Source organism: Lissotriton helveticus, chromosome 1_1 (assembly GCF_964261635.1).
Source record: "Lissotriton helveticus chromosome 1_1, aLisHel1.1, whole genome shotgun sequence".
Taxonomy (NCBI): domain Eukaryota; kingdom Metazoa; phylum Chordata; class Amphibia; order Caudata; family Salamandridae; genus Lissotriton; species Lissotriton helveticus.
In genome coordinates, this window is record NC_136057.1 from 373,331,633 (window position 1) to 373,345,802 (window position 14,170).

A 14,170-nucleotide genomic window follows, 5' to 3' on the forward strand; every position below is an offset into this window, starting at 1 on the left:
CAGAGTACTCTCACCCAGTCAAGAGATCAGGGCTAGATCCAACACCGTTTTTTAGCTCATTGCACCATCCCAGTTTCAGAACCTGGCTGTATGCAAATTAGTCTGTCCCTGGCCCAGTGCATCATGGGAACAGGGCAGACCAGACTACAAAAGCCAATTCTTACACTGGGAAGGAAACAAGCTTCCGGGGACCGGTTTCTGGCATTACAGCCGTCTTCGGCCCGGCTTGCTTGAATCCTGATGGTGCAATGAGCAAGGGACTCACATCTGAGTATACCCTTCCACGCTTAGGGTGGACAAAATTATTTACAACAAGGGGTGGTGATGGACAGAGTCTCTGAATTAAGCAGAGTACTCTCACCCAGTCAAGAGATCAGGGCTAGATCCAACACCGTTTTTTAGCTCATTGCACCATCCCAGTTTCAGAACCTGGCTGTATGCAAATTAGTCTGTCCCTGGCCCAGTGCATCATGGGAACAGGGCAGACCAGACTACAAAAGCCAATTCTTACACTGGGAAGGAAACAAGCTTCCGGGGACCGGTTTCTGGCATTACAGCCGTCTTCGGCCCGGCTTGCTTGAATCCTGATGGTGCAATGAGCAAGGGACTCACATCTGAGTATACCCTTCCACGCTTAGGGTGGACAAAATTATTTACAACAAGGGGTGGTGATGGACAGAGTCTCTGAATTAAGCAGAGTACTCTCACCCAGTCAAGAGATCAGGGCTAGATCCAACACCGTTTTTTAGCTCATTGCACCATCCCAGTTTCAGAACCTGGCTGTATGCAAATTAGTCTGTCCCTGGCCAAGTGCATCATGGGAACAGGGCAGACCAGACTACAAAAGCCAATTCTTACACTGGGAAGGAAACAAGCTTCCGGGGACCGGTTTCTGGCATTACAGCCGTCTTCGGCCCGGCTTGCTTGAATCCTGATGGTGCAATGAGCAAGGGACTCACATCTGAGTATACCCTTCCACGCTTAGGGTGGACAAAATTGTTTACAACAAGGGGTGGTGATGGACAGAGTCTCTGAATTAAGCAGAGTACTCTCACCCAGTCTGAAACTGGGATGGTGCAATGAGCTAAAAAACGGTGTTGGATCTAGCCCTGATCTCTTGACTGGGTGAGAGTATTCTGCTTAATTCAGAGACTCTGTCCCTCACCACCCCTTGTTGTAAATAATTTTGTCCACCCTAAGCGTGGAAGGGTATACTCAGACATGAGTCCCTTGCTCATTGCACCATCAGGATTCAAGCAAGCCGGGCCGAAGACGGCTGTAATGCCAGAAACCGGTCCCCGGAAGCTTGTTTCCTTCCCAGTGTAAGAATTGGCTTTTGTAGTTTGGTTTGCCCTGTTCCCATCATGCACTGGGACAGGAACAGACTAATTTGCATACAGCCAGGTTCTGAAACTGGGATGGTGCAATGAGCTAAAAAACGGTGTTGGATCTAGCCCTGATCTCTTGACTGGGTGAGAGTATTCTGCTTAATTCAGAGACTCTGTCCCTCACCACCCCTTGTTGTAAGTAACATACCTGGAAGCATAGGCAGAAATTGGGTTTCCTTATGGGCGGATGACTAAGTGTCAAGTAGGAAGTCTTGTTCTAGAGATTCCCTATGAAGCTGGACTCCATGAAAGGTAGCTGCTCTGACAATTATTTGTTGATAAGCACAAGCATTGTCTGGTGGTGAAGGGCGAATTGGGTAAAGATCTGGGTCATTGGGAGTTTTAGGGTCTGTATCCTAAACATCCCAAGGATCTGGCTCCGCTAATGGTTCTCCTAAAACCCCTGTTGGTGAACCTAAAGGTATATGGTCCTGATGTGGAAAAGGAGGAGATTGTGGTGGTGAAGGATGATGTGCATGGCTAGGAGCTTTGTCTTAACTTAATTTTGGGAGGTACTGGAATGTTCAAGTCCTCCTCAAATGTTAACTGCCCTTTAGGAGGAGGTGAGGCTATTATTCACCCTGTGCCTTCTTGAATGTGGATCTCCTTCTGTTTAATGTCCATCTTTTAAAAAATTGGCTCGACCGAAGACAAATCAACCCTATGAATGCTTTAGGTGTTTGAGTTCGGTGGATTTTGGAGCGGAGGCTTTAGAGAATTTCCTTTCCGGCACCGAAGGATATGAAGTCGGTTGCTAGGTCAGTTAGGAAAGCTTGGCAGAGACCGAAGAATGCGCTTGATCTGAAGAGGTCGGTGCCGAAGCAGAAATATTATGTTTAACAGAAGTTTTCGGAGCTGGGCCCAAACGTGGGGCATCTGAAGTCTCTTTTTGGATCAGACCATGGCCCAAAGCCAGTGGTGGTCCGGCGAACTCTAGAAGTAGAAGGGGTGAGTATTTGGAATGGTTTTTCAGTGGAGCAGGATTGGGGGCAGCAGTACTAATGTGCTGCTCGAGAGGCAGGGTGCACTGGAGCTCTTCCTCCAAATCGGAGCTGGAGATCTCCTTGATGGAGAATGCTGCATCCTCCTCTTCACATTCTGGCTCTTCCTGGGCGTGCACCTCACCAAAGATATCGGAAGTTTCATCCAAACAGTGGCAAGACATTTCCAGTTGACGTGCCCTTCAAACACAAAGTGTCTTTTTGGATCGGAAAGATTTGCATGTGTCGCAGTTGGCTTCACGGTGGTCTGGCTACAGACAGAGGTTACACACTTGGTGTAGGTTGGTATGTGGATATTTAGCGTGACACTGTGGGCAGAATCAAAAAGGTGTTTGTTCCATCAGCAACACTTCTTCCGTACCTACGGTGCACGCTAAAAGGTAGGCCCAAGACGGACGGCACCCTGAGGGGGCGATAAATGATGGCCGATCCGATGTAGATTATCGAGCGGCAACAGTTTGGAAAGGGTATTTAAGATTCACTGTACCATCAAAGACAGGATAGGACCGAAGACTTGTGCTGAATGTAAGAGAGCCCACATGTACGAACCCAACGGCAGAGAGAAAACAATCTAACAAAGGAGTCGATGAAAATACTCACGATCCTTGAGTGGAGGAGTCCCGCTACCTCGCGACTCGAAAGACTTATTTGAAGAAAAACAAGCTGCACAACAACCAAACACTAGATGGCAGGAGTATGCAGAGCATGTGTATCTACAGCCACACATGTCATCAAACATGATTATTATGAATTAGCCCTCAGATTTCCAAAAGTTGGAGCACATTTTTCCGTGAACCCACTGCTTGAATTACAATAACTGGTGGTGAATTACTTGGAGGAGACTTTAATGGAGAAATAGAAGTCAACTTGATATCTTCTTGGAGGTATGAGTAGATGATACATTGTGTGATGTCAAATGCCTTGTTGAATGGAAAATTGTGCCTCTTCTTCAATGAACAAGTAGCAGTTATACCTTGACATCGATCTTGAATAGTTAGAGTGCTTGTCCATTTTGGGTGTTATACCCTTTATGGAAGTTCAAATGTGGAAGTCCTTGAGGGTGAACCGCAAGTCTGCAGTGTAAGGGGCCTCATCTTTTCCCTGGCTACTCTGTCATGCTCCCTCAGACTCACAATACCACTGCCTTTTCAAGGAATCATCCTTCATTCTCTCTCAGGCAAATTCCTACTCCATCCTTCAGATCGTACCACTGCCATAGAATGAATGTTTAGGAGGCAGCCAACACAGTCCATGAAAAGCATGTGCCACACCATGGGCACATGGCCAAACAAGTTTGTCTTCACTTAGGCAGCAAAAATAATTGAAAAACCATTTATCAGTATATCAGTTTGAAAAAACCTTTGTCTGGGAAAGAAGTTCAACGTACAACAAAATATTCATCTTAAGGTGAAAAGCTCTACAAAAAAGGGAAAATGAGCGAAACAGCCCTTGTTGTCATCGAGGCAAATCACATGGGCAATTTGTCACAACATTTCAGTAGAAATTGATATTGTACAGGTTTTTGAAATTAAGACGGGTTCCTCCATGCTAGCTGGCAATCGTTTAGGAGGAGTTTCAATAGATGGGTCCACTTATGAGAGGGTTTAGAATTCAATCTTGTACTTAAGAGACCCCACTGGTCCTTCTGTGCTTTCAAAGCTAAGAACACACATAAATAAGCAGTACAGGGGCACATGCCTAAAACGCAAGTAAATGCATGAAGGGCGTGACAATTCATAACTTTCCAGGCACGAGGCTTTTCTGTTTAAAGAAAAATTGTCGAGTAAGAGAAAAAAATGATTTACAATACTATAAAAAGAGTGAAAAGGAACATACTGGCTAGAAACATGGGAAAAAGTGGGGTTTGGGGATTCCACAAATGGAATCGATGAGACTACCATTGGAACTGAGCTTTTTGACATGCAACCTTGGATAGAATAGAATGCAGCTTTCTGACTACAATAGAGTATTTTTTTGTACTGTTAGAAGTACAATGAAAAAAAAAAAAAGAGGATTTTAGAACTTAAACAATTTCTCGTGCCATCAATCATGTAATGCTGAAACCTTTCTAGACCGGTTCAGCCCTTGGTAGTGTAGTGGCATGTCCCCATTCTTAACTGGCAGGATCTCTGGCATAGAAATTGTGCACATAAAAGGGGAACATGTATTGCTTTTTAATATTTTTCAAAACAGCTCCAGGGTCCTCCTAATCCTCAAGAATTACATTTTTGAACAATAGAACTCACATCAAAAACAAATTCAGAGTAATAAAGCTTGGGGGCAATTGTTTTATAAGTTGTATAGGCACCTTAAAGCATAGCCACAAAACTGTTTACAGAACATCTCAGCCAGGAAAGAAAGAAAACGGAGAACAAACATGCACAACCCCTTGGTTAACTAATTCCACAAAGTGCATGCAAAGGTGCCTGGAGCTTACAGCTCCTTCAGAACTGAAAAGATGTATTTAGCAGGTAATAAGAACAAGGAATTAAAGAAAAACATTCAAAAGTATGCAGTGATCTTACCGGTGTCCTGGTTAATGGAGGTTTTGTGCAAGGAGTTGCCGGTTTTCCAGTAGTCGTGATGGTGTTTGAAGCCAGCACATGACTTGATGGGGTAGTAGCTTGTCCAGGGGTAAGACTAGGTAATACATCTGGTGTGTCAGCTGAGGCAAGGGAGAGACTTATAGGTGGGGTACTGGTGTTAATTATCACTGGATTTATCAACGCAGTAGTTGTTATGCTGGGTGGCACAGCAGTTTCTGTTGATAAAGTGGTCTCCAAAGACGCAGACACATGTGGGGCACCAGCAGTGTGTTCCTTGAAGAGAGATCGTAACTTTTCATCCAGAGTTTTTATGTCATCGATGCCAGGAGCTTTGGTTAGAGTATCCACATCTCCCTCCACACAGTGGCTGTGAGGCTGATTTGGAAGAGAAGTCGACTGAGGTTGACTATGTACCACTGTCTGCTGGACAGCAGGTGGATTGGAAACTGGAGGTAATATTACCGGGGCATCTGGCAGAAGGCACTGTGATAATGGTGTGGTTATGGTCCCCTGGGGCAAAACGGGGGTTGTTATAGATGGAGCAATCTGTATGGGATGTCCCACTACAGGCTGAGACACATTTGACACACCTGCTGCTGCCACTGCGGCATATGTTAATGGTGCAGACAGAGGTAAGGTCATACCAGTTGTGTTGCACATATGTGCACTATCTACTGTTTTCTGAACACTCTCTGGCTGAAGCGGAAGAGTGCCTGAAACAATTGTGTTTGTTAGACTATTGGCAGATGTACTAACAGCAGGCTGTACAGCAATGTTTGATGGGATATTAAGAACAAGAGGTGGGAAGGTAGAAGTCTGTGTGGCATAAGATGACATTTGTTGTGTAGGTGGAGAGGTCAAGGGCTGAGATATAGCACCTGACACAGTAACATTTTGCCCTACTCCAGGAATCTGTTGAATTGGTGGAGACTTTACACCAGTAGCCAGTGGGGCAGTTCCACCAACCAGTGCAATGCTCGACAAAGAGGTCATGAGCACTGAATCAGCTGTGGAGGCATCAGCACTGCCCACAGTACTTCCAATTAGAGGTGTGACGGACGCAACAGAAATGGAAGTTGGCACACTGGTGCTAGGAGCAATGCCAGTGATAACTTTTTCAGTAGGTTGTGTCAAAACAGATTGCGTAACTGGTGGAAAGCCTCCATTAACACATTCACTCACGACAGACTCAGACATGTGGGGAAGACCTGCTGTAGTTACAGGTAAAGGTTCTAATAAGCCAGTCACTGGAGGGAGAACAGATGGGAAAAGTGGCACTTCCTGATTAAAGATTGGGGGTGCGGTGCTAGGACCTTCTGTCACTGCTACTTGTTTGAGTTCAGAAAAAGCATGTTGCAGACTGACAGCTGATGCAGACTGGGACAAATTAATTCCAGGATCACAAGACACAGGAACTGAAAGAGAAACAATGATTAAAACATAGGTGAGTCTTACCATAATCTTTAAGTGCATTAAGAAAAACAATTCTCTTTAACAATCACTCTACTCAAATACCATATGCATACCATACAAACATATGAAGACATGCCGGAGTTTACTTGAGACATTCTGAAACCAAATGCTATTGTTCCTGTAAGTTATCTTGCAGATTCACAACTTTAGACTTGTAACTAATAGCCAGAAGAATTACATTTGATGAATAGGGAAAGGCTTGCATAAGGAATAACGTACGTGTCACTGGAATCTCTTTTGGTAGAGTGAATGAGGGGGTAAAGAACTTCTGCTCCCGTAATCGACTCTCTGGCACAGGACTGACTATAAACCGTCTTCCAGCAGAATGGACAACTTGGGTATGGGAGTTTGGAAGAATACCTGCAGAGAAAAACAAGAAAACACTTCAATAGTGTTCACAATGTTAACAAGTTGTAAAGTTATTAAATACAAGCCCTTAATGTCTGGCACCTCTTCCATCACTGATAAGTGATAAAGAAAAGTATGAGGAAAGTTGTTAAGTAGTTTGAAGCCAGACCAATTATTGATTCCTATACTATATACTTGTACAGTAAGTGAGCAGTGCCACCTGGCTTTTTAAGATGAGAAGCAGGAGTTCAACATCAGGTATTAAGCACAACGACATTACATTTTAATAAGAGACAAATACAAGTTTTTTTTTAGTTTTTTTTTTAAGTTTCAAGTTTATTTATTTTTATTTGCTTTGGTACTCAACTGAGGACCAAAAATATTTTAAGCATAAAATTCAGTTTTACACCATTTAAAATTCTCATGTTAATACAAAGTTAAAAATGGTTTAAAAAATTTGTAAAATTTATGACAGACAAATTCATTTGGGGGAAATTTGCATAAAATGATCAGTTCCTTTGCTGAGTTAATTTTACATTTGACGTATATAGATTGCAAAAACTTTTTCCTTGCCATTACCACTTTTGGATTTGGGCATACAAACATTAAGTGCTCTAAATCCTGCTCTCCGCCATTACACAAGTTACATATCGAGCTTTCCTTTAAGTGCCATTTAGATGTTACGGTTTTGACTGGTAATATGCCAAACCGGAGCAGAACGATCGCTCTTCTGACGCCATGATTTAGATTAAAAGCGATATACTGCTGAGGTTTCTGAAATGAAATTAATTCAATAAAATTCTTATATACATTTAGTTTAGAGCAATGCGAGGAGTCTAGTTCAAAGCTAAATCTTGAAGTGTAATTTTTTAAAAAGAGCTTCAACTGGGCTGGTGTCCAAGCTAGCAGCAAATCGGTGTTGGTCTCTGCTAGCTTAAAAGCTATTGACATGTTCTTAGAAAATACATGTTTAGACGAGTCTCGGTCAAAGGTCTCAGTTTTGAGCAGGGATCTGAGAGTTCCTTCCTCCGCATGTAGGAGATTGTACGCCCACCTGATGATATTAGCGATTCCTCGAGAATAAGAGCTGGTTAATGAAAACTCGAGGCGAAGAGCTTGTACTGGGACAGCCTGAGACACCTTCATTAATCTCCGTAGTATTTTCCCTTCTTTTAGGTCTAGGAAGCTCCATTGATTTATAGGAATATATTCCAGGGCATATGATAGTACTGGTGGTATCTTGACACTGTACACCTTAAGCAGGGAAGAGAAGTGCCTGTGTCCCGAGGCTGCGTATAACCTTAAAAGAGCTCCCGCATGTACATCAGATTTCCTGATCAAGTTCACGATCTGTGGGCGATTTTGTAGAGTGTTGGAGAAAATTCTGCCTAGGTAGGTATATTCCTTCACCTCTTCCACCTTTTCTCCCCCAAGGGTCCAGCAATATTTCGGGCTCTTTTTCCTCCCCGAAAACGAGACTATTTATGTTTTAGTGATGTTCGGGATTAAGTAGTTTTCCTCCATATATTTATGCAGTGCCTGAAGATTGTTTTGTAGACCAAATGGGGTCAGGTCTAATATGATAATATCATCTGCATATAACAGTGTATGTATATTATGGGAGGCTATCTTTGGTGGAAAATTATGTTCTTGCTGGAAGTATTGAGGCATGTCCCTAAGATAGAGTGAAAATAATAAGGGGGCGAGAAGACATCCTTGTTTGAGGCCATTAGGGGTTGGCATAGGGCTAGTTAGGCCCTTTTCCCTCCCCAGGTGTCTGTGTGCAGAGAGATTAATATTCGTAATAGTTGATCTGGGATACCCATTTTACTAAGTTTTTTCCAAAGTATTCCTCTGTCCACTCTGTCAAACGCGGTCGAAAAATCGATAAAAGCTGCATAGACAATCTGAGATTTAATGGTCACATATTTGTCTAGGATGGTTTGCAGCACCGCGATATTGTCCGTGACTGAATGCTTTGGCCTAAAGCCTGCCTGGTATAGAGGAATCAGTCCAGATGAAAAGGCCCAGTATTTAAGTTGGTCCAGGACCTCTGCCGTAAAGATCTTTCCTGTGGCATCCAGAAGAGCTATTTGTCTATAGTTACCAGGTTGGAGTCTTGATCCCTTTTTAGGTCTCGTGACCTACAATGCGCGCAAGCGCATTGAGGGATCGAGAATTCAAGTGCTCGAAATCCTCATGAAACCACTAGCTTTTTGCTGCGGTTTTCATGAAGTTCACGTGGCCACAGGCACGCGCTTTTGGGCCATAAACTTGCATTTCTCCTCCCCCTCCCCAGCCAGCTTCCCCCAGGCCGTAGCAGCACTCCTCCCACACCTTTGAAGCTTAGCTTCACTTCAAAGGCCCCTGCTGCTTCACACCGTGTCGCATTTCTCCTCCCCCCTCCCCTTCTCTGCCTTCCCTCCGTCTTGTTTACCTACCCACCAACCCACTCTCTGAACAGACAGTTCAGTCTAACTTGTCTCTGCCTCTCTCTAACTCGGCCCCCTCCTCTGCCCGCCGTGTCGATTTTCTCCTCCCCCCTCCCCTTCTCTGCCTTCCCTCCGTCTTGTTTATTTTAAACATTTCTGCCTTTGCCCGTTGCAGTTTGTTCTCATTTGCACGACTCCAGTGTTTGCCTTCCTCTCGTCGCAATTTGTTTTGAACAGTAATTGCCGATGAAGTGCCTCAAATCGAGTTTGCTTTTCTCTTGTTTTTTTTTTTAATCACGTCTTTCCGCATCTCAGCTTGCTGCCATGACTTTGCAATCTCAATTATTTAGAAAACTTGCTGCCTGCTCCGAATTAACGCTGACTCCGGGTCAATCCGGCACCACCTGCACCCATCACCCTCGGCCCTCCCCGCATCCTCCATTGCAATACACCCCTTCACCCCTCCCAGACAGCACCTGCCCCCCTCGCCATGTTTCCCGAACGACCGCAGAAACTGTAACCAACCCAACCGGCCTCAGAACGATGAAAGGCATGAAGACTATCCAACTCATGCATACGTCCCTTCCTGCAAGCCCCCCAGTGCTCCCCCCTGTTGCTCCCGTGCACCGCTGCTTCCCGTCCAGGTCCTCCCCTCCCCTTGCCCGCAAGGGGAGGGGAGGGGAGGACCCCCCGCCCCCCATCTGCCCTGCAACCGGACCCTTCACTACCTCCACCCCAGCTGTCCAACTAACAGCCCCCGCTTCCCCCGGGCGGTCTTCCGCCTCCGCCCCACGGGCTAATCAGTCACCTCTATCCGGACAACGAACCTCCATCGGCCAAAGCAGCAGATATGCGGCTCTCCCAGTGCTTCCCCTAACTTGCACGTGTCTAAAATGCCATCTCGTTGGCCGACTTTAAATAGTCTGTTTTAAGATACTGGTTAATCATGTAGGCAGTAAACTGACATTTAAGTTCCTGTTTATTCACAAACGTGACGACCAATTACTCCCAAAGCTTGCTTTATATTATACCACCGGCTTGGTCACACTGTGATTCTGGGTATGTTGATCAGTTTCCTCATTGATTATTTATTAAGATTGGGTTTCCACCTGAATGGGCTACCTCCTTGTCTCCAATATTAACTACTGTGTGGCAAACGTTCCCTTCTGTGTCTTCTACTGCACTAACCCTGTGTGTCTTCTGCTGCCCTTGCCCTTCGTGTCTTCTGCTACCCTTTCCCCGTGTGTCTACTGCTTCCCTGTGTGTCTTCTGCTGCCCTTGCCCTGTGTGCTTTCTGCTGCCCTTGCCCTGTGTGTCTTCTGCTGCCCTTGCCCTGTGTGTCTTCTGCTGCCCTTACCCTCTTTGTCTTCGGCTGCCCTTGCCCACTGTATCTTGTGCTGCTCTCACCCTGTGTGTGTCTTGTGCTGCTCTCACCCTGTGTGTCTCTTGTGCTGCTCTCACCCTGTGTGTGTCTTGTGCTGTCCTCACCCCGTGTGTGTCTTGTTCTGTCCTCACCCCATGCGGTGTCCTATGCTGCTCTCACCCTATGTCCTGTCCTGCTCTCACCCTGTGTCCTGTGCTGCTGTCACCCTGCATGTGTGTCTTGTGTTGCTCTTGCGGCCCCCTCCACCCCTGTGTTCTCACCCCTCTCCTTGCCATGTATTTTCATCACCCCTTTCTGTCCCGTGCTTAGGAGCCGCAATCTCTGGGCATAGGAGCTATGGCAATACCGCATAATTATTGTATTTGTTATCTTGAAGTAGTTTGTGTCTTGTGGGCGCTTTTCGACAGGAGCTTGTAGAACGTAGCCCTCTGTTCCCTACTGCCACATACGTAACTTTGAACTGAAGAGGTCTTAAACGAAGCGCTGTTCACTGCAAACACTTCAGGAATATTCTTCAGCGCTATACATGCAGATACGTGAACTGGCGTTGCCAATAGGTCTCGCAGTAGGAAAGTTGGAGCTATTAGTTTTGTAAATGACAAAGCCCTTTATGTTTTGAAAATGAAAACAACAAAAAAAGGCATTGTTATTTGTAATTGTAATAGCTCCAACCTTCCTACTGCGAGACCTATTGGCAACGCCAGTGCTTGTTGTGAATAGGAATGATGATGCTCCCCTTCCAAGACTTCGGGATTTTCCCAGTGCTAAAGATGTAATTATAAAGGGGGGAAAGCATCCTGCTCCATCCTTTAGGGTCGGACTGGAGGACCTTGATTGGAATTTGGTCAGGGCCTGTAGCTCCTGTTGATCTCGCTTTTCTTATATGCATCTCGATGGAGAAGGGGGTAGATGTTCTACTATTTAGAGATTTAATTTCTGGGTTGCTTGAGAACGTATGAGCCATTTCTGAGGTGGTATTTAATTTATATAGATTAGCGGATAATACATTTAGTGGTGAATGTAGATATTCAACAAAATAAAATAGTGAAAGTAGTCCAAATCCAAAATACCAATAGCCAAGATAAAAATTGAGACATCAGATAAGGAGATACTAGTGGCCCTGTGTAAGGCCAACATTATTTATAGCAGGTTATTGTTATGATTGTTATGGTGGCTGAAGGAGTAGGATGCGAGATAAGCAATGCTGCAGGGGACTGTGCAATTACTGTGCGTGTGGTGTTAGTTGTTGTGAAGGAGGAGGAATAACTAAATTCAGCCACGCTGTAAGGGGATTAAAGTCTCTGGAAAAAAGTTACTTTGAGACATCTTTTCACATGCAGATTATTAGAGTTGAAGGAGGAGAGCTTATAACGCTTTGGGCAAATAAATGGTCAGTGGCACAAGGGAGGCTAGTGAGAAAAGCTGGATAGGAGAGTGGTTATTTAGAATAAAAGGGAATGGTTTTGTGAAGAGAGCTTGTTTTAGAACAACACTGGTCTGTGAGGTATGAGGCTGGGCGGCTAGCTTGACTGAAGTGCTGGCAGCATGCTTTTGATGTTGAGTTGTAGGTCTTGTAGTGAAATCCTCCGAGAATGACCACCCAACATTGATAGCTATAATAGATGAATAAGTGATGTCTATGTCCCTCATCGGCGGGTCAGCTCAATGATACACTGTGGGCCACTGACGCAGGTATAAACCACCATTTGACCTCTTCAAATAGGAATGGGGCATAAGATGGACCCTTCATGGCATGGACGACATCTCTTCTTTTGACTGGCTGCCACTGCCCATATGATCCAGATGCAGCTCCGAGAACATCTCTCTCTGAGATAAGAGACACAAGTTCAGCGAACATCCTGTTGCATCAAGGAGCAGATGAGCCCAGCCTGACCCGAGAGCCTGCAGAACCTTGAAAGCCTGGAAAGAGAAATTCTCAGGTGCAGAGTCAGGTTGTGAAGTAGGTCCAATTCCCATAGCAAGAAAACAGTTATTTCCTGTAACTACAGTACTCAAACACGGATATATTTTATAAACTGATAGGTCAGTCTGTGGGACTGAGAGAAGACGGTCAAGCTTGATGTAGATTTCATCAACATCAAGTCTCACAATGGCTTGTGTGGTTGCATCTGCACTATCTGCGAATGTGCTTGCTGCTACAAATATGAAAAAAGCATAATACTGTCCTAGTAGGCGTGAAATTCTAGAAGACAAATTAAATATAATAGAAGGGCAAGGTTGAGGTAAAGCATTAAAGAACAGCTACATTTCCAGTATGGGAATTAGCCAATAGGTTTTGGACGGTTGGCTAATCCGACAGAGGGACTTCAGTGATCCACAAAGCTTTAGTAAACATTAAGGAGATCACATTATTTTGATCTGATATCTTGTTGATAGGAACACATGTAAGCATGAGCATGGGATAAAAGTGTATCTAGCTGATTAAGTGGGGACAACAATATATGAGCACAGTGGTGGTGAGGGACAGGAGGTGCAAAAGATCATCAACTTAAAAGCTTTCTTAGAGAGGACAGCAGTGACTATAAAGGTGCTAGATTGGTCAGTGGTGTGGTAAGGAGTCTGATGGGGCTCCAGTGCCAGGCAGCAAACCTACATCCCTATCTGAATGTACACGATGTTACATTCATGCAATTACGGGCCTACTTTTGTGGTGGTGGTCAGCCAGTTCGAAATCTGCTCCATACACATGAGCCTTAGTGTCCTGGTTCTTATCTGGCTGGTTTAGTGCAGATCATTTAAAAGTTTGTGAGCGCATGCATCATGTCAAGCAGACTTCATGAACCTTACCCATGTGTTGTGGTAGAAAAGATACAGTGTCTTGCAAACTGAAATCACCATCCAATTTCTAAAATTCCAAAAAATCAAAAAAAATATATTGTCAATATGTAATCTTTCTAAACTTGACAAATTGAGCAGCAGTGTTAACGTATCAATACCTCAGACTCTGGGTAATATGCGTCATCCCTTGTCTGTATATTCTCCAAGCCCTGATCTCCTTCTGGATCAACACTGGCATCTTCACTCAACATTTCATCTGCTTTCTCAATTATGTCTCTAACCTGCTCCACAAACGATTCTCTCTCAGAAGCCAGTATAAATTCGTTTTGCACCTGGGGATAAAAGTATACATCAGATAAATAGCAATTTGTAAATACAATAGAGCTCAACCATAAGTAAAATTGTTTTGATCAACCCCCTCTCTCCAAAGATATAAATTCTAATCTATTCTGAAAAGCAATACAACATGTAAGAAGATTAATATTTTGAATGAGTAAAATCAGCTAGGCAACCCATTAAAGGGGTATAGGGAAAATGTCCCTCAAGAAACCAAAGCTTATGATATATTACCTTTATTTAGATCAGGACTCATTACATTGAGGGGTTACGTGGAAGGTGTGTAGAGGTGGGTGTGTGTGTAGAGGTGTGTGTGTGTGTGTAGAGGTGTGTGTGTGTGTGTGTAGAGGTGTGTGTGTGTGTAGGTGTGTGTGTGTAGGTGTGTGTGTATACACACACACCTACATATAACTATAAAGATTACATGTATATGCACATTGTTAAGCCTTATTTGTACATACAG

The 14,170-nt window shown here is 44.3% G+C and overlaps 1 protein-coding gene across 6 annotated transcripts in view; it reads right to left on the minus strand.

The window, feature by feature from the left end:
• WNK1 (WNK lysine deficient protein kinase 1) overlaps positions 1-14,170 on the minus strand; it is a 1,347,111-nt gene that overhangs the window by 414,937 nt on the left and 918,004 nt on the right. For all 6 annotated transcript variants that reach the window (XM_078673696.1, XM_078673699.1, XM_078673700.1 and 3 more), the window contains 4 exons: positions 13,530-13,703; positions 13,381-13,438; positions 6,628-6,768; positions 4,915-6,350 (listed from right to left, as the gene is read on the minus strand). In XM_078673696.1, the coding sequence (XP_078529822.1) occupies positions 4,915-6,350; positions 6,628-6,768; positions 13,381-13,438; positions 13,530-13,703 (1,809 nt within the window). The remainder of the gene's footprint in view (positions 1-4,914; positions 6,351-6,627; positions 6,769-13,380; positions 13,439-13,529; positions 13,704-14,170) is intronic.